Raw genomic sequence first — 24,025 nt, 5'->3', positions numbered from 1 at the left:
CTTAGCAGGTGACATTACTACTCTGGGGGGATACCCCTGACTCTTCACCCTTATCTAGGCCTCATAATTTCCCTTGTGCCTCCAGCAATCCAGTGAAAGCAATTCAAATTCATCCAATCTCCATTTATCGCTCATACACTCCAATCCAGGCAACATCCTGGTGAACAACCTCTGCACCCTCTCCAAAGCCACCATATCCTTCCTGTAATGTGCTGAATGGAACTGCACACAATCCATGGCAAAAAACAAAACTCTTATGGACACATGATGTGCCCCCAGATGGGGGTGTCTAGAATGGGGAGCTTCACTGTCTCGGGATAAGGGGTTGGCCATTCAGGACAAAGAAGGCAAGAAACATCTTCACCTAGAAGATCTTAAGCCTTTGGAAATCTCTGCCCCAAGTGGTCTGTTGGCTCTGCCACCATATGCTACAGACGAAAGAGAATAATTGAGTGGGTGACATGGTTGGTGTAGACAAAGCTGTTACAGTGCCAGCGACCAGAGTTTGAATCTGGCGCTGTCTGTAAGGAGTTTGCATGTTCTCCTCGTGTCTATGTGAGCTCTGATTTCCTCCCACCTTTCAAAAACATACGGGGTTTCTAGGTTCATTGGGGTATGGCGTGGGCTCATGGGCCGAAAAGGCCTGTTACCCTGCTGTATGTCTAAAATATAACATTTAAAAAATCTTAAATAAAACGAACATTAAAAAGGAGACCTGGAGACATTTAGGAGCTGGGCAGAGGTCATCCTATTAAATGGAAGTGTGGCGCAAGGTGCTAACAGGCTGATTCCTGCTTCTGTTCTCATCTCCTCACCCCCAAATCGGAGAGCTGATCATTTTTCCCCAGGTATAATTCTCCTACCAACATTGTTGCGTTGCCATTCTGACAGCTGGATGCTATCAACCCAAGAGGGTGTACCATGCATCCATCATGAAAGAGAGGCCAGTGTACGCTCGGGAGGAGATCATCACCTACAGCTGTAACAGGGGCTACCAGTTGCACGGCAGGAACAAAATTATATGCCTGGGCAATGACGAATTTGATTATGAACCACCATCCTGTTGGAAGGGTATGTACACATTTTCTCTTTGTGGATGAAGATCTCAATGTTATCTCCCCTGGTTATTATTTGTACAGGTTGTACGGTATTAGGGTTTTTACACAGCCACTGCTCTAATTTCCCATCAACAATTTTCACATTTACCTTCTGGAGTGGCCGTTCACACAATAGGGACATTTACACTAAATACCTGACTTGCGATAATTTTGTCAGCTGGATGTGGCTCGACGCTGACCGTGACGTGGACCCTGCGTGTGACGTACAGTGTTGACCTCAACCTATTAATTTAGCCCATTGTTGCAGACCACCTACGGTTCAGTTTCGACTGCAGGCAGTCCTCAAAAATGGCAGGGGCTGCAGGAAAAATTTTGCAATGGAACAAGTCGCTCATTTTTATCCTGACCTTTTTACACAGCCTACGTTGTGGGAGTTTTATGAAAATTTCCCGGTACGCAGCGCTGTGTAAAAACCCTAAATGTATGTAGGAAATGTGTGTGGGATTGAAGATATAACATAGAACGCTATAGCACAGTACAGGCCCTTCGGCCCTCGATGATGTGCCAACCTATATATTCCATCTATATGTCTGTCTAAGAGTCTCTTAAATGCCTCCACCTGGCTAGGCATTCCAGGTACCCACAACTCTCTGTGTCTCCCCTCCCTTCATTTGGTACACGTCGTCTGGTGTTTGCTGATCCTGCCCTGGGAAACAGACACTGACTCTTCACCCTGTCTACGCCTCTCATGATCTTGTAGACTTCTATTAAGTCACTTCTCATCCTTCTACACTCCAAGCTCTGTAAACCTTGCCTCATAAGACTTATTTCCCAATCCAGGCAACATCCTGGTAAATCTCCTCTACACCCTCTCTGTAGCTTCTACATCCTTCCTATGATGAGGCAATCTGAACTGAGCACAATTCTCTCCAAGTGTGGTCTCACCAGAGATTCGTAGAGTTGCAACATGGCCTCTTGACCACCTGTTAAAGAAGTTCAAAATTCCATAGGTCTTCTTAGCCTTGTGAGATGTATGAATTTGTACCCCAAGGTCACTTTAGAAAGTCCTGATCACAGAAAAATGTCTCCAAAAGTTTAGAAATCAGACCATCTAAGTCTTAGTAAAACTCAGGATATATAATTGGGGACCCACTCTCCATGAACCTTCCAGTGTGTTCAGAACTGCTATCAATGTGTAGACTGGAGTCTGACTTGGGATCGCGCAGATGGCAGCTCCTCAGCCGAGCACATAAATGTAGCTGCCAATTTGGACATTCAGTCACAGTATTTTGCTAGCACAATACATATTGTCATTCCAAGAGGAACCACATTTCAGCCTGGTGTTAAACAATTATGGGAATTTCATGGAGCCCTTCAGAGGTACTTCAAAACAAGTCACAACTTGGAAATAGTCAATCATGTCCACCCCAGCCAAAGTGAGCAAAGAATTGGTGGAAGGACACAGCAGGTCAGGTAGCATCTATGGGTAGATAGGGTCAGTCAATGTTTCCAGTCACAGCCCTTTAACAAGACTTGATCAACTCTTGTTACAGGGTCCTGACCTGAAACATTGTCCGACCATTTCCATCATGCCTGACCTGTTGAGGCTTTGCTCAAGATTCCAGCCTCTGCAGTGTTGATATTTCTCAATAAAAGTCATGCCCTTATCTCAGTTCCTGATTGGTAGCCCTGCGTGCCCCAGAGTACTTTACTGCTTCCAGAACAGTAAAGATGCCTATATCAGGATGCTCTTTATCGACTACAGTTCGCCATTTAACACCATCATCCCCTCAAAACTGATCAGCAAACTCCAAGACCTGGGACTCAAATCCCATTGTGTAATTGGATCCTGGATTTCCTCCCCTCCAGACCAGTCAGTGACGATTGGCAAGAACCTCTCTTCCATAGTCTCTCTCAGTATCGGAGCACCGCAGGGTTGTGTTCTTAGCCCCCTGCTCCACTCACTTTACACCTACAACTGGGTGGCTCGGTACAACAGCAACACCATCTACACATTTGCCAACGATACCGCGGTTGTGGGTTGTACAAAGGAAGGGGATGAGTCAGCGTAAGGGAGGGAGATTGAAAACTTGGTTGAATGGTGCACCAACAACAACCTCACACTCAATGTCACCAAAACTAACGGGCTGATTGTTGATCAGGAAAGGATTATTGAACAGAGGTTTACAATCCAGTGATTGGGGATCAGAGGTGGAGAGGGTGAGAAAACTTAAATTCTTTGGAGTCACTACCTCAGAGGATCTTTCCTGGACCCAACACACCAAATGGCATCATGAAGAAAAATATGTCAGCTCCTCTCATTTTCTGAGGTTTGGGATGACACCAGAAACCCTGGCAAATTTCGACAGAGGTGTGGTGGAAGTGTGTTGGCTGGCTACATCATGATCTGGTATGGGGACACCAATACCCCTGAGCGTAAAGCCCTCCAAAACATAGTGGACACATCCCAGGACATCACAGGCAAAACTTTCCCCACCATTGAAAACATCTACAGTGAACTCTGGCGTCGGAGAGCAGCAGCAATCATCAAGGATCCGCAGCACCCAGCAATCATCAAGGATCCGCAGCACCCAGCACACAATGTTCTCGCTGCTGTCATCAGGAAAGAGGTATCGGTGCCACAAGACTCGCACCACCAGGATCAGGAACAACTGCTCCCCCTCCACCATCAGACCCCTCAATGACAAACTCAATCAGGGACTCATTTAAGGACTCTTACATTAGCATCTTATTGATTTTTGTCTCTCTGCATTGCAGTCAGTTTGTTTATATTTATTATCTGTTTACAGTTCTTTATCTGTTTACATGCATATGCTGTGTACATTTTTTTGCACTACCAAATAGTGGTAATTCTACTGCACCCGCAGAGAAAAGAATCTCAGCATTGTGTGCCATGTATGTTCTCTAACAATAAATCTGAACTCTGAAGAAGGCCTCAGCCTTCACTCTCTTTCAGTGAGTTCCCACCACCCTTTTCCTCAACTCCTCTCTCAACCTTTTCCCCAAACCCTCAACCCTTGGCTAGGGAGCTATGGAGAGGGGGCAGAGGAGATTTACCAGTTTGTTGCCCAGATTGGAAAATAAGTCTTATGAAGCAAGGTTAGCAGAGCTGGGGCTTTTCTCTTCCGACCGTAGAAGGATGAGAGGAGAATTAATAGATCTACAAGAGTGGTTCGGTTAGTGCAGTGGTTAGCAAAATGCTGTTACAGCGCCAGTTATCAGGACAGGGTTCAAATCCCGCACTCTGTCTGTACGTTCTCCCCGTGTCTACATGGGTTTCTTCCAGGTGTTCCAATTTCCTCCCACTGTTAAAAATGAACCGAGAGTCGTAGGTCAATTGGGTGTAATTCGACGGTATGGACTCAGGGGCCGAAAGGGCCAGTTACCATGTTGTATATCTAAATTTAAAATTAAATTAAAAGATTCTGAGATGCATAGATAAGGTTGACAGCCAACACCTTTTTCCCAGGGTGGGAGTAGCAAACACTAGAGGACATCTGTACAAAGTGAAGGGAGAGAAGAAGTTCAGTGATAAGACATCAGTGGTAAGTCTTTTACAGAGTTTTGGGTGCCTGAAATGCTTTGCTAAGGTTGGTGGTAGAGGCTGAAACATAAGATTTCAGATTTATTGTTAGAGTACATCACTAGGTCACAAGAAAAAGAACAAAATGGGCCATTCAGCCCATCGAGTCTGCTCCGCAAATCCACCCTGAGCAAAACCATTCTCACATCTAGTTCCAATTTCCAACCTTTTCCCCACATCCCTTGATACAGACTAATTAGATACCTATCAATCTCCTCCTTAAACTCCCCCAATGATCTGTCCAAGAGCCGATAAACATTCCTCATGTTAGAACTTACATTCCAGGAATCATCTGGTAAAACTTCACTGTACTCTCTCCAACATTATTACATTTCTCCTAGGGGCCCAAAGCTGCACACAGTTATTCCAAATGAGTCTCACTAGTGCCCCATGGAGCCTCATCAACACCATTCCCCTTGAAATTAATGCCAACATAGAATTCGCTTTATTGCCAATCCAACTTGGTGATTAACCTTTGTTATCCTGCACGAGGACCTCCAAGTCCCTTTGCACTTCCCATCCAAATAATAATCTGCCTGTTTAGTTCCTTTTCCAAAATGTACAACCGTACATTTCTCAACATTATATCTCATCTGCTGTTTCTTTGCCCTCTCTCCTAAACTGTCCAAGTCTCTCTGCAACCTTTCAGTTTCTTCAACTCTTCCTTCTCCACCACCTATCTTGGTGTCATCTGCAAACTTTGCCACAAAACCATTCAATCCATAATCTAATCATCGATGTACATTGTAAAAAGTGGCCCCAACGCCGACCTCCATGAACACCACTAGTAACCGACAACCAACCAGAACAGGATCCCTTAATTCCCACCCTTTGCTTCCTGCTTATCAGCTAATCTCTTTCCTGTAATTCCATGGGCTCTCATCTTATTAAAGCAGCCTCTCACATGGCACCTTATCGAAGGCCTTTTGAAAATCCAAATACACTTCCACAGCCTCTTCCTTGCCCATCCAACTTGAGATTTTCTCAAAAAAGGTTGGTCAGGCAGGATCTTCCCTTCATGAACCCATGGTAGCTGGACCTATCATGTCATGCACCCCGAGGTATTTCATAACCTCGTTCTCAAGGATTGACTCCAATATCCAACCACTGACATCAGACTAACAGGCCTATAATTTTCTTTTTTCTGCTTCCCTCCTTTCTTAAACAGCGGAACTACATTTGCGACCTTCCAGCCCTCCGGAACCATGCCAAAGTCTATTGATTTCTAGAACTTCAATTCCAATGCCTCCACAATGTCCAAAGCCGCCTCCTTCAGAACCCATGGGTGCACCTCATCTGGTCCGGGAGACGTATCTACCTTTAGTCTATTCAGTTTACTAAGTACTATCTCTCTAGTAATCCTGACCGTCCTTCATTCTATTCCCTGAGACCTCTGACTATCAGGTGTTGTCTTCCTCAGTGAAGACTGACGCCAAATACTCATTTAGTTCCTCTGCCATTTCTTTATTACCCATTATAATTTCTCCAGCATCATTCTCAATTGGTCCTAGATCTACCCGTATCTCTCTTTTACTTTTGACCTATTTAAAAATCGTCTTCGTATCCTTTTGTATGTTATTGGGCAACTTCCTTTCATAATTCATGTTTTCTTTCCTAATGACTTTCTTTGTCTCTTTCTGCAAGTTTTTAAAAGTTTCGCAGTCCTCTGTTTTCCCACTGTCTGCCCTCCCTTTTGCTTTTATTTTAGCCGTAACCTCTATCGTTAGGCACATTTGTGCCATTTTTCCATCGATAATTTTCTTCTTTCTTGGAATATATCTATCCTGAACTTATTTCTTGTAGAAATATCCTCCAATTCTGCTCTGCCGTCCCCCCATCGAGGTTATTTTTCCAGTCAACTTGGGCCAGTTCCTCTTTCATCCCACTGCCCAATATTTCACTGAAATATTGACACATCCGAGATCAGCTTCTCCTTCTCAAATTTGAAACCGAACTCAATCCTATTATGATCACGACTTTCTAAGGGTTTCATCACGTTTAATTCCCTAATGTCCACATGCATGATGTCACATACAACCCTGAGATTCTTTTTTCCGGCATACATGACAGAATTACCACTAATGGGTAGTGCAAAAAATAAACTGTTCACAGTGTGAACATGTAAACAAACAAAGAACTGTAAATAGATAATAAATGGAAACAAACTGTGCAATAAAGAGAGAATAAAAAGAAAATCAGTAAAGTGCACAAGTCAGAGTCCGTAAATGAATGAGTCCCTGATGGAGTTTGTTGTTGAGGGGTCTGAGGGTGGAGGGGGGGAGCAGCTGTCCCTGAACTTGGTGGTGCGAGCCTTGTGGCACTGATACCTCTTTCCTGATGGCAGCAGCGAGAAGAGAGCGCGTGCCGGGTGGGGTGGATCCTTGATGATTGTTGCTGCTCTCCAACAGCAGCATTCCCTGGAGATCAGTGGTTCCCAACCTTTTTTATGCCCCGCACCCCAAAAAATTTTAATATGTTCTCGCACCCCTTAAAGTAATAATTTATTTAAGAATAAAGGTGAAGGTGACCAAAATAAATTTGTATAATCAATTTTTAATAAACATAAACCCTACAAAAAAATTAAATTTTCATCCATGCATGAAATTTCTTCAAAAAAAATTAAAGAACTAATGTTCAAATGTTCATAAGCTAATTTAAATTTAATGACTCTTTTATTCCTGTTTATTGCTTAAGAGTTTTTCAAAACGTGGCACTTTGTAGCTGATAGCAGTCCGCACATCTGCCTGTGCACCCAAGCAATTTCTAGATTTTGTCTTGATTGACAAAAGGTCACTAAATCCAGACTCGCATAAGTACGTCGTCACGAAGAGGATGACCACAGTTAGTGCTTTTTCACAAAGTCTTGGAAACATGTCCATTGCTGAACACCAATATTGTTCCAAAGTTTGGCTTTCAAACTGCATTTCAAGAACACGATTTGTGCACAGTTCAATAAGATCTTCCTTCAGCTCTTCATCATCTGACATATTATCCAAATTGAAGGAGTATGGATTTATAAAAAAAAATTGAAATGTTATCTTGCACCCCCTGGAATGCTATCTAGCACGCCCAAGAGTTGGGAAACCCTGCTGGAGATGTTCCCAATGGTGGGGAGGGTCTTACCTGTGATGTTCTGGGCTGTGTCCACTACCTTCTGCAAGGCTTTACGCTCAGGGGCATTGGTGCCCCAAACCAGACCATGACGCAGCCAGTCAGCACACTGTCCACCACACCTTTGTAGAAATTTTCCAGGGTTTCCAATGTCATACCAAACCTCTGCAAACTCCTGAAAAAATGAGAGGTTCTGACGTGCCTTTTTCATGATGCCATTGGTGTGTTGGGTCCAGGAAAGATTTTCCAAGATAGTGACTCCCAAGAACTCCCATGGGTGGCACGGTTGGCATAGTGGGTAGTGCAACACCTTTACAGCACCAGCAATCGGGACCAGTCCTGGGTTCAAATCCCGCGCTGTCTGTAAGGAGTTTGAATGTTCTCCCTGTGTCTGTGTGGGCTTTTTCCAGTTTCCTCCAAAAAACATGTACTGGTGAGCAGGTTAAAGGGGTGTAACTGGGTGGCACAGACTTGTAGGGCAGAATTGGCCTGTTGCCGGCCTGTATGTCTAAATCTAAAATGTAAATTTAACTGAACTTTGCTCACCCTCCACCTCTGATCCTCCAGTGATCACTGGATTGTTTACGTCTGACTTAGGAGCATTTAAGAGTCTCTTAGACAGGCACATGGACGGAAGAAAAGTAGAGGGTTCCACTTTTTTATCTTGGTATGAATATGTAGGTTGGCACATCGAGGGCCAAAGGGCCTGTACGATGCAGTAGTGTTCTATGATAAGCTAGAGACCAGAAAGGAAGCAGAGTGTGAGTACATTTAATAAAGAGGTCCACTGGTTCTCATTCACTGAGGGGCTGAGAGGGTAAATATCTGTATAGCGGTGGTGATAACAATGAAATGAGCCCTGGCTGCCTGAAAGACAAGGATGTTCAAGATTCAATTTATTGTTATAGTAATAAAACAGTGTCCCATTCCATGAAATTCCCTTTTGTCTGCTGCAAGGCTGACAGATTCATCACCAGCAGAAATTGCCTGAAGCGCCCCCTACAGTCAGAGAAAGAGAAGCAAAGAGAGGGTCCCCCCCCCCCCCCGAGTCACCGAGTCCATAGATTTGCCTCCAGTGCTTCTGCAGCCCCTGCAGCCACAACCCAAGCTCCAGATCCGAACCTCCAACACGGTCAGGAACCCATCAGTGCCTTTGGCACCTCCTCACATCCCAGTAGCTGGTACTCCTTCAGCCAGTTTGAGCCAGTCTCCCAGTGATCCCAGATTGAGCCCAGTGAGAGTCTCCCAACAATGGTCTCCAGCAGCCCAGAGGCTCCATGGGTTCCTCGCCTCGAGTCGCCAGCTGCCCGCCACATGTACTGGTCCCTCAGTCCCAGAGCCCTCTCACTGGTCCACAGTGTTCCAGCTCCTACTGAGATGAGCTGATGGGATACATTGTCGTCCTCTGCAGGCATGAAGGATATCAGATAAAATTAGCACAGTTCACCACATGCAAATTAGAAAATATTTATTGCCTGTTCGTGTCCTCTGTGACCATAAGTGGGTGTTAGATTTTGTCATATGATTAGTCAGAGAATCGTGCAACACAGAATGTGTCCATGCTGACCCAGTTGTCTACTGAAGGGAGTCCCATTTGACTCCATTTGGCCCATCTCCCTCAAAACCCTTCCTATCCCAGCTCATTCTAAACACCCTCTGAGTGACAAACCTGCCCCACAGGTTCATTTTAAATCTTGCTCCTCACCTGGACTGTGATCCATGCCCCTCATGACTTTATAAACCTCTCTAATGTCACCCTTCAGCCTTCTTCGCTCTATAGGGCAGCCATTTCTCAATGGGGGTCATTCAGGACCCCAGAGGCCACAGACTGAAATAAAATATTTTTAAAGTTTTTATGTAGTCAGTAGGAGAGAAGTATAGAAGAAGCCAACTAAATTTGACAGGAAAAGGGGTCCCATAAACTCTGTAGAGTTGTAAGGGGATAATGGTCAAACATTGGTTGAGAATGGCTGCTGTATAGGATAAAATCCCAGTCTCTCCAATCCTCGTGAATCTTTCCTGCACCTGCCGTCAGAATAAAATCTTTTCTATTGCTGGGCAACCAGAACTGCTCACCTCATTTATATTCAGCTCCACAGCTGTACTACAAAGTGAGTTACATAGAAAACACGAGCAGGAAACCCCTCACACCTGCCCTGTCATTCAACACCATCATGGCTGATTGAATGATCTCAGTCATGGGTTCCTGCATTCCCTCCAGATTCCTTGATCCCTTCGGGCCAAAGAACCACATCCAACCCCTTTTGAATGCAGCTGATGAACTGGCCTCAATGTCTTTCGGAAAAAAATTCAGAATGGTAGCTAAGAAGAATGAGAGGGGATCATATAAAAACGTATAAAAGACATAGAAAAGATAGAGGTAGATAAGTTGTTCCCATTGGTGGGGGAGATTAGAACTAGGGGATATAGCCTTGAGATTCAGGATCGTAGATTTAGGATTGAGATGAGGAGGAACTGCTTTCCCAAGGGTGGGGAATCTATGGATTTCGCTGCCCATTGAAGCAGTGGAGGTGACCTCAGTAAATATATTTGAGACAAGATTGGATAGATTTCTATATAGTTGGGGAATTAAGGGATATGGGGAAAAGGCAGGTCGGGGGGATGAGCCGATCATCGGATCATCCATGATCTCGTTGAATGGCGGAGCAGGCTCGACGGGACGGACGGCCAACTCCCGCTCCAACTATGTTCCAAAATTCTAAAGAGTGAAGAGAGCCAAAGGCCTGAGATTGACCCTCTAATGGAACCCTAACCCTGTATAACAAGTAATGAACAGGGATGAAGATCTATTGCAATGCTCTCTATGACCTAACTAATCTGTTCTTCTCCTTCAGTCAAATGTATGATAAATTGGGATTTTTCCACTGGAAAGATTAGGCCACATAAAATGGAATATGAATACAGAGATTATCTTACCTTCAGCTGCAACACTGGATATAAACTGATAGGCCAAACAAAGAGCACATGTCACGCCGATGGTAATTTGCATCCTGCCCCACCAATCTGCCGGAGAAGTAAGTAGACTCTGCTGGTCTAACAGTGGCAGCCACTTCAATGAGAGCTTATACTGTGAACCTTTCAATAGTCAGCAGGAATTAGCTACAGTAAAAACCCCAGACATCTGGCACCTATAGGGATTGGTAGATGCCAGATAAGTCAATTTGCCAGTTGCTTGAGATTGTGTGTTGCATGGATTGGCAAACTGACCGGTATTTTTTGGTGGGTTGCTTGAATTCTGGATAGTGGGAATTTTTCTGTAGATATGCAGGTCACAGATGATTGTAACACCTACAGCAGTAGAGAATTGCATGAGTCTTACATGCAGAGGAATTTTTCAAATGTATTCAAGAGAGAATCTTTTAATAGACCGAGTTCAACAGCTCAACGTTAGCAAAACTAAGAAACCGATTGTGGACTTCAGGAAGGGGAAACCAGGAGAGCATAAGCCAGTCCTCATCAAGGGGTCAGCATTGGAAAGGGTTAAGAACTTCAAATTCCTAGGTGTCAACATCTCTGAGGATCTATCCTGGGCCTACAAGTCGATGCAATCACGAAGAAAGCTCGCCAGCAGCTATGCTTCATGTGGAGTTTGAGGAGATTCAGGATGTCGCTGAAGACTCGAAAATGTCTCCAGGTGGACTGTTGCATCACTGACTGGAATAGAGATGCCAATGGACAGGACAGGAAAAGACTCCAGGGTTGTGAGCTTGACTAGTGCCATCATGAGTAGTAGTCCACTCCATCGAGAACATCTACAAGAGGGTGCATCTTAATAAAGCAGCCTCTATCCCACCACCCAGCCCAGGTCATCTTCACTCTGCTACGATCAGGAATGAGGTACAGGAGCCTGAAGACAGGCACCCAGCGGCACAATGACAGCTTCTTCCCCCCACCCCGCCATCAGATTCCTGAACGGACAATGAGCCCCGCAGACACGGCCTCACTTTCTCCTCTTTTACACTAATTTATCTGTGATGCTGCAAAATAACTAGTTTTGTGACATGTTCATAACAATAAATTCTGATTCTGACAGGAAGGACCACAGACACTGCGGTTCCATGGAATACACAGATGTGTTGTAGAAATTCAGCTAGTCATGCACCCTTGATAGAAAGAAAAGGGTAACCAACAGTTTGGGCCTGAGCCCGTCATCAAGGTGTGAGCAAAACAATGGCAGATGCCTGAAATATAAAGGTGAGGCAGGGAGGAGAAAAGGGCAGAGGCGGGAGCACAGGCCAACAGATCAGAGGTCACAGGTGGATACGGGTGAGAGGGGAGGAGAAACAAGTGAGAAGTGATAGGGAGGGGGACAGCTTTCTGATAGGAGATGCAAGGTAAAGGGGTGGGGTGCTGAACGCAAGGAAATAGAAGGATAGGAAAGAGAGATTCAGAGGTCAATGTTAATGCCATCTGGCTGCAGGGAGCTCGGATGTAGATGGAAGATATCGAACCAGACAGCATTAATATCCAACCACAATTTCCATCTCTTACAATGTAATCCCTCCACCAGATGTATCTAACCCTCCCCCCACCCCCACCCACCTCTCCACTTTCCGCAGGGACCATTCCCTCCGGGACTCCGTCATCTACTTGTCCATTCATCATCCCCCTCAGCACCTTCTTCTGTGACCTCAGGAGAAGCCACACTTGCGTCCACCCCTCCTCCCTCACCACCAATCGGGGCCCCAATCACTCCTCCCAAGTGAAGCACATTTCACTTGTGAATTGGCAGGGGGTCGTCGACTGCATCCGGTGCTCCTGCTGTGGTCTCCTCTACATCGGAGAGACTGGGAGATCACTTCATTGAACACCTTTGCTCTGTCTACTGTAACAGCGTGAATCTCCCAGTAGCCACCATTTTAATTCCACCCTCCATTCCCACATGGACATGTCTGTCCATGGCCTCATGGCCAACACCTTACTGTATATTCTTCCTGGACACCCTCCAACCAAATGGCATTAGCATCAACTCTAATCTCCAGTAATCCCTCTCCTGTGCCTCTCTCCCTTTCCGATCCCTCTGTCCACGTCTCCACCCCATCCCTTGCCTCTCCATTCAGAGACTACCCTCTGCCCCATCACCTCAGCTTTTTTCTCCTTCCCTCCTACTTATATCTAACTACTATATTTGACGGCATATGCGACCATGGACATATAAGACCACACCCCTTCCCACCCCATTGCAGCAGGGAATATTAAGGATATCGTTTTAGTGTATTTATGGGTAAACATTTAATGTTATTGAAATATGTAGCTACAGTAGAGCAGAAAAATACTTGGACAAAACATGGAACTAGGACAACAGGAAAAATATGTTTAACCATAATACTGTTGGAATTTATAAGTGGAAACATTTTATAAAAACAAACAGCTGCTGTCGGTGGTCCCACTGCAAGGGAGAACGGGGCGGTGGGCCAGTGAGGAGACCGACAGCCCACCACCAGCCTCCACACTAATGTCATCAGCCCCACACTGATCCCACCTCCCATTCCCCTCCTGCACCCCACCACCAGCCCCCACACTGATGTCACCAGCCCCCATACTGATGCACCAGCCCCCACACTGATCCCACCACCAGCCCCCACACTGATGCCACCACTCCACTCATCCCGCACCAATCACCAGCCCCCACACTGATCCCACCACCAGCCCCCACACTGATGCCACCACTCCACTCATCCCGCACCCATCACCAGCCCCCACACTGATCCCACCACCAGCCCCCACACTGATGTCATCAGCCCTCACACTGATCCCACTACTGCACTCCCCCCACACCCCCCACCAGGCCCCACACTAATCCCACAACTCCACTCCCCCCGCATCCCACCACCAGCCCCCACACTGATGTCATCAGCCCTCACACTGATCCCACCACTGCACTCCCCCCACACCCCCCACCAGGCCCCACACTAATCCCACAGCTCCACTCCCCCCCCACACCCACCACCAGCCCCCACACTGATGTCATCAGCTCTCACACTGATCTCACCACTGCACTCCTCCCACACCCCCCACCAGCCCCCACACTAATCCCACAACTCCACTCCCCCCCACACCCACCACCAGCCCCCACACTAATGTCATCAGCCCTCACACTGATGTCATCAGCCCTCACACTGATCCCACCACCCCACTCCCCCCCCACCGCAGCCCACCACCAGCCTCCACAATGATGCCACCAGCCCCCATACTGATCATACTGCCTGCTCCCCGCCCCCCGCAGCTCACCACCAGCCTCCACACCAATCCCACTGTCCAGGTCCCCCCCCACCCGCCCCCCACCACCCTCCCACCAATCCCCAATGATAGGTAGCGGTGGTGCTCGTGAACCACATAGCGACGATGAGCACTGATTACTAATGGTATTACTCACCATTAATGCCCTCATTTCAACGCCTACAACACCCGGGGGATATTTTTGGGGGAAAATGGGTCTTATATTCTGTCAAATATGGTATTTATCTCATTCCTGTTCTCCTGTGTTCCTCCCCCCTGCCCTAAATGTTGGGGACCCTTTTCTTCCTTTGAATGCTGTATAACCTTCTACGGAGGGAATGTGCTTGCACTAAGAGGATGGACAAATGAATGACGTGTCAGGAGGAGCTCGTTGGGACAGTGACCATAGTTCAATAGCTTTGAGGTAGTCTCAGAAAGGGATGAATTTAGTTCTTGAGTTAGGGTCCTGAGTTGGTGGAATGAGGATTTGGGCAGTGATGCAGGAGCTCGGAAAGAGGTGCATTGGCAGTAGCTGCTGGTGGGGAAGCAACTCTTGATAAATGGAAAGTGTTTAAAGTGAGACACTTAAAGTTTGGGGTGAGCTTGTCCCTGTAAGAGGTCAAGGTGATCAGATTAAGGAATCCCCAGATAACAAAGGATAGGGAGGGCTTGTCAGGCTAAAGGAAGGAGAGTATTTGTCAGGTACAGGATATCGTTATCCAGCAAGGACAGGGTTTCTACAGGTTATTGGATAAAACAAGAAGAAAGTTTGGGCATAAAACAGCCGTGAAATGATCTGTGGTGGGATTAAGGAGAAATCCTACAATCTTTCACAAGTAGATCAGAAGCAAGAGGGAGGGGAAGGTAGGAAGTAGGTCCTCACAGACCAAGAGGAGGAATATACGAGTGGAGCCTGGGCTCAGTGAATAATTCTCCTCAGTATTCAGCAGAAAGAAGGACGTACAGACAGACAGTCAGGGCAGGGTTGGGGAAGATTCCGAAGAACAGGATTTGTGTTCACTTGGAATGACGGGCAATGATTAGCAGTTCAAGTTCAGGTTCAGATTTCTTGTCAGAGTAAATACATGACATCACATACAACCCTGAGATTCTTCTTCCTGCGGGCCGGGCAGAATTATCACTTATCCATAGTGTAAACTGTACTTAAGAAAAAGATATGTGTACAAAATGGAGAAATGTAAACAAACTAATTGCAAATACATAAAAAAGATAAATATTCAGGAATAAATAACGTGCAAAGTCAGAGCCCTTAAATGAGTCCCTGATTGAGTTTGTCGTTGAGGAGTCTGATGGTGGAGGGGGAGCAACTATTCCAGAACCTGGTGGTGCAAGTCTGGTGGCACCGACACCTCTTTCCTGACGGCAGCAGCGAGAACAGAGCGTGTGCTGGGTGGTGCGGATCCTTGCTGATTGCTGCTGCTCTCCGACGGCAGCGTTCCCTGTAGATGTTTTCGATGGTGGGGAGGGTTTTACCTGTGATGTCCTGGGTTGTGTACTACCTTTTGAAGGGCTTTATGCTCAGGGGTTTTGGAGTTCTCATACCAGACCATGATGCAGCCGGTCAGCGCACTTTCTACCGCACCTCTGTCGAAATTTGCCAGGGTTTCTGGTGTCGTACCAAACCTGAACAAACTCCTGAGGAAGTAGAGGCACTGATGGCATGGTTTCGTGCACGGGAAATCCGGTCTCAACAAATTTTTGAGGAGGTAACTAAAGACATTGATGAAGGCATGATGTTATCTGTCTGGATTTTGGTGAGGGCTTTTGATAATGGCCTGCATGGTCCAAAGGTCAAGGTACAAGTGATGCAAGGGGCATTGGTGAATTGGATCCAAGACTGACTTGGAGATTGGAGGTAGAGGTGACTGGAAACCTGTAGCAAGTGATACACCAACAGGAGTGGTTCCCGAGCCTTTGTTGTTTGGAATGTGTGTGAGGAGAACCAGAGATTTGAGACTAAAGGCAGGTTGATAGAACACACCACCAGTGTTGCAAAAATGAACAGGTGTTGAGGTCTCATCGTGACTGCATCTGAATGATCTGTTCTTCTCCTGCAGTCTACTGTAAAATACAGGTGGATTTTAAAAATGGAAAGATTAGTCCAATGAAAAGTCAGTATGTGCTTGGAGAACTTCTCACCTTCAGCTGTAATGACGGATATCAACTGGAGGGTGAAAACGAGAGTAAATGTGTTCAAGAAAACACTTTGGAGCCTCTGCCACCAATCTGCAAGAAAGGTGAGTAGAGCCATATGATGTAGGAGCAGAATCTGCCCCACTGATGTACTATTCTTTTCAACCCCATTCTCCTGCCTTCTTCCCATAATCCTTGATTCACTTCCTAATCAAGAACTTATCTACCTCTACCTTAAATATCCCCATAGTTCCCTTCCACTTTTCTTGAATAGTGAGGTTTCATTTGCCTTTCCAATGTGTGAGAACCATTCCAGAATCCAGTGACAACCAATGCATCCACTGTCCCTTCAGACACCCTCTTCGAAGTCAGAGCATTGCTCACCTCATCTTCACAGTCAAGATGCCTGGTGCTAATATCCATGAGTTTTATGAATAAAAATATCTGTTTCTCTTCCATTTTCCTATTTGTTAACATGTCAGACTGTCAGAGATTCCATTCACATTTTTACTCTTCGTTAAACACGTTTAGAACCGGTTGTTCTATCTCTTGCCACCTCCTCTCACTCTCCCTTCTGAATTCTGAAACTTTGACAGTCTCAGGCTCACTTGAAGCTGGCAACATTATAAGCATTAATGAAGGGCTTGGTCATGTATCTTTATCTTTGCTATATAAAGTACCCTGCTTGGCAACATCCTTGGCAACTGCTCCCTGTCATCGCCCCCGTGATGGGATTTTTTAAAATCTCAATGCATAACCAGTTCTACTTTTTAACACAGTGAATCCAGACCTGATGTCAATCCAAAATCTGTTGATGCATATCATTTCACTAAGTCGTAACATCCTTCAAGACAAAAATAGAAGCATCCAATTGGAATATCAGCTACTGAACATTGAAGAAAGCATGCTTTCTAAAAATGAAGAAATTCACCAAAGAATGGAACTATTTATAAACAAAACAAGGTGGATGTCACCTTCCTAAATCTTGCTTTTCCCTGTTCTTTCACATGCAAAATTATTCCTATTAACATTATGTGAAATATAAATTTCTATCCTCTGAAATAAAGGTGGAGAAAAGGGACAGTTTTGATTGAAGTCATTCCTGACATAGCTGTCCGCTGCTAACCCTAATGGATGAGGAGGAATCATCCTCTAAATCATTGAGGTATCCAAGGCTTCAAAGCAAAGTAAGCTCGGGAAAATAAAGCAACCGGGATTTTAACTCCTGGTGAGTTTTTAGTGGGAAGTCCATCATGGAGAGACCAGACTCAAACTAGATCGTCACTCTGAGGAGCACTGTGTTCAGTCCCTGACTTTCCCATCCCACTCCTACTCTGGCCTATTGAACGGTGGCCTCCTGCACTGTCACCCTGAGACAAGAACTTCCCACAGGAATGCATCTCACTGAGAAAGTAGGGTTCATGATTGCAATGAGGACAGTTCACTGAAAATGCAATCCCTTTATAAACTAGGGGTGCAAGGTCTCTCCGAGAGGAGATCAAGACTTATGCACAATACTCCTGGTGTGGTTTCCAGAAAGCAATTTTAATTTTGTATTTTTGCAATAAAATCCACTATACCATTTGCACTAAGGCAATGGTTCTCAACCTTCCCTTTCCACTCACATCCCACTTTAAGTAATCCCTAGGCCATCGGTGCTCTGTGATTAGTAAGGGATTGCTTCAGGTGGGATGTAGGTGGAAAGGGAAGGTTGAGAACCTAAATTAAAACTGCACTGACCACTCTCCAGAGAGCATTGATATCCAATCACTTCCAAAATGGAGTTTGAGTTGAAACCAGTGTATTATTGATAGAATTGCAAAAATGGGGGCCAGGTTAACACTGCTGTGCCATTGATGCCATAAATCTCATTTCTTTTTCAGAAATTACTGTCCAAATTTATTTTGGACAAAAAACTGACACATTTACTTAGATAAACATAAAAAGTTGACACTTTAGAGGGGCAGAGGAGACTTACCAGAGTGTTGCCTGGATTAGAGAACATGCCCTATGAAGCAAGGTTGAGTGAAAAATGGCTTTTATCTTTGGAACGATAGGGGATAAGAGGTGACTTAAGATTATGAGAGGCTTCAACAGAGTGAACAGCCAGCGTCTTTGTTTTTCCCCCAGGCCAGCAATGGTCAATGCTAGAGAACACCTGGTTAAGGTGAGTGGAGGAAAGTAAGTCTTTTTTACACAAAGTGGTGGGTGCCTGCAATCCATTGCCAGGGTGGAAGTGGAGACTGGAACAATAAGGACATTTTTAAAGACTCTTAGACAGGCACATAGATGCAAGAAAAATAGAGGATTACAGGTGTGAGGGTTAGATTGATGTGGGAGTACAGGTTCAAATAGGACGAGACAACATCATGGGCTGAAGAGTCTGTACTGTTCTGTCCTGCACCCACAGAAAACTTCTGCAGGATGCAATCCGTGATTCCCTTCATTGTCACCCAGGACATGAATGGGGACGGGAATATTCCCATAGATCAGAGCCCAACACGTGGTTTGAATCTGCTTCATTCTTCATTGAATTTTATATATGATCTAAAAAGAAAGGAAAAAACCAAAAGATATATGGCAAGGTTGAATACAGGGATCTTTTAAACTAGTAAAAATGCCAAAACAACCAAGCTTTGCAAATACACCTACGGGAGACTCTCACTGCTGCAGTTGGAGATTCCACCTGTTTCAAAAGGGCATCAATCAACCTGGTCCCCAGGAAGCATAGTGGGAGCTGCCTCAACGATGACCGCCCTGTAGCACTAACTTCTACTGTGATGAAATGCTTCGAGAGGCTGATCATGGCCAGAATTAACACGTACCTAAGCAAAGATTCCTGAATGATCAATGAACCACAGACGCTGCCTCACTTTGACTTTTGCTTGCTCTATTTTGTACACTAAACAATGATTTTTGTGACATGTTTGTGACAATAAATTCTGATGGTACTGATGGTTCAGTAGCTTCAGATTACAGAGGGATGTGTGAAGGAATCTAGGTGTGCATCCATCACTCCTTGACAGTGGTCACACAAGTAGGTAAGTGCAGTAAAAGAGGCAAACAGCAGGTTTCCCTCATCCTTAATTAAAGATGAGATGAGGGTAATCGTGAGAATATCCAAACGCATAGAATGTTGAATCCCTCTGAGTAGAGATTGGAAATTGTATGGCCAACAAACTTCATGGTAGGAGTTATTTGTAGGCCACCAAATAATTACAGCAGGTAGAGGCAATAAACCAAGAAATATGTGATGTGCATAAGAATTGTACAGCTGATGTCATGGGGGACTTTACCTTGCACAGAGATTGGTTGAAACTAATCAGTTGAGACACACTCAAGGAAGACATCGGTAACAACTTTCTTAAGTAGCAAGTTATAGAACCTACAAGGAAACATGCTGTCTTAGATCTGGTCAATGTTGGAAGGTGTACGGTCATGCACTTTGATGGAAGGAATAAAAGGGCCGACTATTATTAGGATGGGGATAAAATTCAAAATTCGGAGGTTCAAATGGACTTTGGAGTCCTCATGCAGAACACCCTAAAGGTTAACCTCCAGGTTGAGTTGGTGATGAAGAAGGCAAATGCAAAGTTGGGATTCATATCCAGAGGAATGGAATATAAGAGCAGGGATGTGATGTTGAGGCTTTATAAGGCCCTGATGAGGCCTCATGTGGAGTATTGTGGGCAGTTTTGGGCTCTTCATTTAAAGGAAGTGCTGGCATTGGAGAGGGTTCAGAGAAGGTTCACAAGGATGATTCTGGGAATGAAGGGATTAGCACATGAGGAATGTTTCTCGGTTCTTGGACTGGACTCCTTGGAGCTCAGCTGAATGAAGGGAACCTCACAGAAGCATTTCAAATGTTGAAAGGCCTGGACAGAGTAGATGTGGCAAAGTTATTTCCCATAGTGGGAGAGTCTAGGACAAGAGGGCAGGACTAAATGCAGGATGGAAAAACGCCCATTTAAAACAGAGATGTGGAGGAAATTCTTTAACCAGAAAGCAGTGAAACTCTGGAATTTACTACCACGAGTGGCTGTGGAGGCCAGGTTGTTGGGTGTATTTAAGGCAGAGATTGATAGTTATCTGAATAGTCAGGGTTATGGGGAGAAGGCCGGGGAGTGGGACTGAGTGGGAGAATGGATCGACTCATGAAGGAATGGCAGAGCAGGCTTGATGGGCCGAATGGTCTACTTCTGCTCCTATATCTTATGTGTAACGAGACAGGTAAATGAATGCTCTTGTAGTTAGGCATCCTTTCGGGAATAATAATCGTATGATGACAGAATTTCTCATCCAAATTGAGGGTGCCAAAGTTCAGTGTATTCCGCCGAAATAAGGAGCTGTCAGCGTAGACTGGGAACACACACAGGCTACGTGGTGAAACCGATGAGGAACAGTAGAAGATTTATGAAGAAATTTTAACAGCTGAACAGAAGTGTATTCCAGACGAAAGCAAGGACAGTGAGGGTCAGGGCAGCCATCTTTAGTTAATCAAGGAAATAGAAGAAGGCATCAAACTAAAAGTTAACAAGTCACTGTCAGAAAAGAGGTATGTGCTGAGCAAATTAGTGGGTGAAAAGGTAGATACATTGCCTGGTCCTGATGGAATGAGTCCCAGAGTACTGAAAGAAATAGGAGAAGTTAAAGTGGATGCGTTTCTGGTAATTTACCAAAATTTCTAATTCTGGACAGGTCCTGGCAGAATGGAAGACACCAGAGATTAAAAAAGAATGCAGGGTGGGCAACCTTTTCATTTTTAAAGTAGATGCAGGGCACAGTAAAAGGCCATTTCAGCCCACAGGTCTGTGCCACCCAGTTAATGTACTTGAGGGCCGAAATAGACTATTACCATGTCCAAATTAAAAATGAAAAGGATGCCCACCGGTCAGCTAAAGGCAGGTTACAAGTGACCCATCTAGATAGAAACTGTTTTTTGGGGATCTAGGATTTGTGAAGTTGTGGTGAAGAATTAGGATTGGGTATCCAATAGAAGGCAATCATCAACGTGTACCTCTGGTTGGTGATCAGGGTGTCGCAGGGGCCGGTGCTGACACTGGTCAGTTCGCTGATGACACTAAATTGAGTGGAAAAGTAAATTGTGCAGAGATACAGAGAGATAAACAAGTTAAATGAGTGGGCAAGGGTCTGGCAGTTGGAGGACAACATTGGTAAATGTGAGGTTATCCGCTTTTGAAGGGAAAGTAGATCAGATTATTATTTAAATGCTAAGTGATTGCAGCGTGCTGCCGGGCAGAAAGACTTGGAAGGTCTGTGCATGAATTGCAAAAGGTGGGTTTGCAGGTGCAGCAGGCTGTCAAGAAGGCAAATGGAATTGCTGGAGGGATGAATTTAGGAGCAGGGAGGTTAAGCTGCAACTGTACAAGGTGCTGGTGAGGCCCCATCTGGAGAAATGCATCCAGTTCTGGTCTACTGACTGGAGGAAGGATGGACTGGCTTTGGAGGCGGTGCGGGAGGCGGGGTTCACCAGGTTAATTCCAGAGATGAGGGGGTAGCCTAAGAGTAGATTAGATCATCTGGAACTATACACATGGCAATTCAGAAGAATGAGATTCTTATAGAATCATAAAATTAGGAAAGGGGTGTTAAAGAGATGGAAGGGAGGGATAGGAGAGCTAGGGAGAGGTCATAGGCAGTGGGAGGGAGGTGGGAGAAAGGATGGGGAGAGATAGAAAGGGGGGATTGGAGATGTGAGGAAGGGGTGAGGGAAGGAGATGATAATAGGGAAAGGAGGTGGAGGGAGATGGGAGGGGATGGGGTTTGGAAAAGGGAGAGGGTAGGGGAGAAATGGAGAGAGATAGCAGGGAGGCTGGGGTGGAGAGAGGGGTGGGAGAGGTTTCAGATTTTAGATTTATTGTCAGAGTACAGTTATTGTGGAAATACAACCACTGGACTGTTGGCGCCTGCCTGCACTTCCGACTGTACCTGCACGGAGGTACCTACTCCCTGCAGTAGAGTGCAGTATTTCTTCTGCAACTTTAAAGCCCTTTTGGGGATCAGTCAAAGTGGTTTCTCATCTCTCTATGTTAACAGGAGGAATTCTGACAGTCTGTCAATAACCACACAATGAGGCCAAGTGGGCTTTTCTCAATTCCACAAAGGTGGTGAAAGAGATATTTCTCTTATGCTACCTTCTTAAAATGGCCTCTTGAACAAAATGTGTACCGTAGTTTCAAGAAGCTGGTCACATGGTCTCTGCCCCTGTCTTCTTCAGAACTTTTCCCCTTCACTCTGCAAATGAATCACCTTTTGGAACATCTTGTCTTCGATCAAAAGTTTTTAAAAATCCTAAAAACCCAATCTTTTATCCTCTGTAAACTTTACTCGACCAATTGTCAATAAAGATTTATTCAAAGTAAAAGAAGATGATTTTGTTTTAAGGACATTTGTGGTAATTGATCATTTTTAATTCCTCCCTCAACATGAATTCTGTTCCATATTTTTAATAGATGCTTTAATACTGAGAAATTTTTAGTTCCTTTAAACAACTCACTATTCCATTTACACAAAATTAACTCCAGACTAGTTTCACCAATTTTATTCATTTCTATTTGAACCCAAGCTGGTTTTTCACTCGATTGATAACAGGACGACAAAGATCTCAGTTGAGCTGCTTTAAAATAATTCTTAAAATTTGGTTGTCTGACAGATGTCATAATCAGAATTTATTGTCTACCTGATCAAATTTCCACATTAATATTTCTAAAGCAATTCTTGACATCTTACCTTTCCAAAGAAACTCACGTACTATATCTGGCAATGACTGAAACAAATATTGCATTCTTGGAAAAATGTTACTTTAATGCAATTCACTTGTCCTATTAACATGATGGTAAATCTTTCCATCTTTTCAAATCCTCTTTTAATTTTTTTAACAATGGCAAATAACTTAACAAACAAATTATTTATATTTCTACTAATTTTAATTCCTAAATATTTGATTGCTTCATTTTGCCATTTAAATTTTGTCAATCTTTTACATTGAGAGTAATCCATATCCACCATGGGCATCTCTTCACTCTAAGGCTAGAGGCAAGCAATGTTAATTCATACAAATTTACCCGTTACAATATTGGATCTTAGTTTAGATGTAGCGGGACGATACTTTATGGTAAATTGCCAGCTTTATTCAGAACAATGGACCTTAATGAATGTATATGCACGAAATGTAGATCAAATTTATGCAAGATGTTTTTATGAATCTATCAAATACCAAGGGGAAAGTTATATTGGGAGGAAATTTTAATTTTACTTTGGACCCAAAATTAGATAGTTCGGGAGATAGAATGGTGAAAAATAAGGTAACAAAAATGGTAACAGATTTGATAAAAGATATGGATTTAGTGGAAAATCCATCCAAATGAAAGAGATTATTCCTTTTATTCTTTTTGATTTACAGATACATATGTTTTTGATTTCTGTACAATTTCAATATAGAGTACAAAGCGTGGAATATCAAGCATGGATTTTAATCAGATCATTCACCTTAATTTTGCCTATTTCATTGCAAGAAAAACAAAAGGTAGGTTATAGATGGAGGTTAAATACAACTTTGTGGAAGAAAAGGGAATTTTGTGACGATATGAAGCAACGGATAAAATTACTTTTAGATACTAATAAAGATTCAGTTGCGAGTAAATTCATATTATGGGATTCTATGAAGGTATATTTGAGAATGCAAATAATAAGTTACACTTCAAAAATAAAGATATATGAAAGAAGTAATTCAATTAGATAAAGAGATAATGAAATTGGAGAAGGATATTCAAGTACATAACAATGAGGAGAAGAGAAAATTGTTAGAGTTGAAGAAATTAAGACTTAATGCTGTGCA

At 44.3% G+C, this 24,025-nt stretch overlaps 1 protein-coding gene across 3 annotated transcripts in view; it reads left to right on the top strand.

Annotated features, from left to right (window-relative positions):
- Positions 1-17,250, top strand: part of LOC138765258 (zona pellucida sperm-binding protein 3 receptor-like) — a 43,018-nt gene extending 25,768 nt beyond the window's left edge. For 2 of the 3 annotated variants that reach the window (XM_069942297.1, XM_069942295.1), the window contains 4 exons: positions 892-1,071; positions 10,629-10,808; positions 16,092-16,271; positions 16,947-17,250. In XM_069942297.1, coding sequence (XP_069798398.1) covers positions 892-1,071; positions 10,629-10,808; positions 16,092-16,271; positions 16,947-17,149 — 743 coding nt within the window. In that variant the 3' untranslated portion in view covers positions 17,150-17,250. The remainder of the gene's footprint in view (positions 1-891; positions 1,072-10,628; positions 10,809-16,091; positions 16,272-16,946) is intronic. The other variant, XM_069942296.1, reaches the window with a different exon arrangement.
- The last annotated feature ends 6,775 nt before the right edge of the window (positions 17,251-24,025 follow it).

Source organism: Narcine bancroftii, chromosome 5 (genome assembly GCF_036971445.1).
Source record: "Narcine bancroftii isolate sNarBan1 chromosome 5, sNarBan1.hap1, whole genome shotgun sequence".
NCBI lineage: Eukaryota > Metazoa > Chordata > Chondrichthyes > Torpediniformes > Narcinidae > Narcine > Narcine bancroftii.
This window is presented reverse-complemented; position numbering and strand designations above follow the sequence as displayed.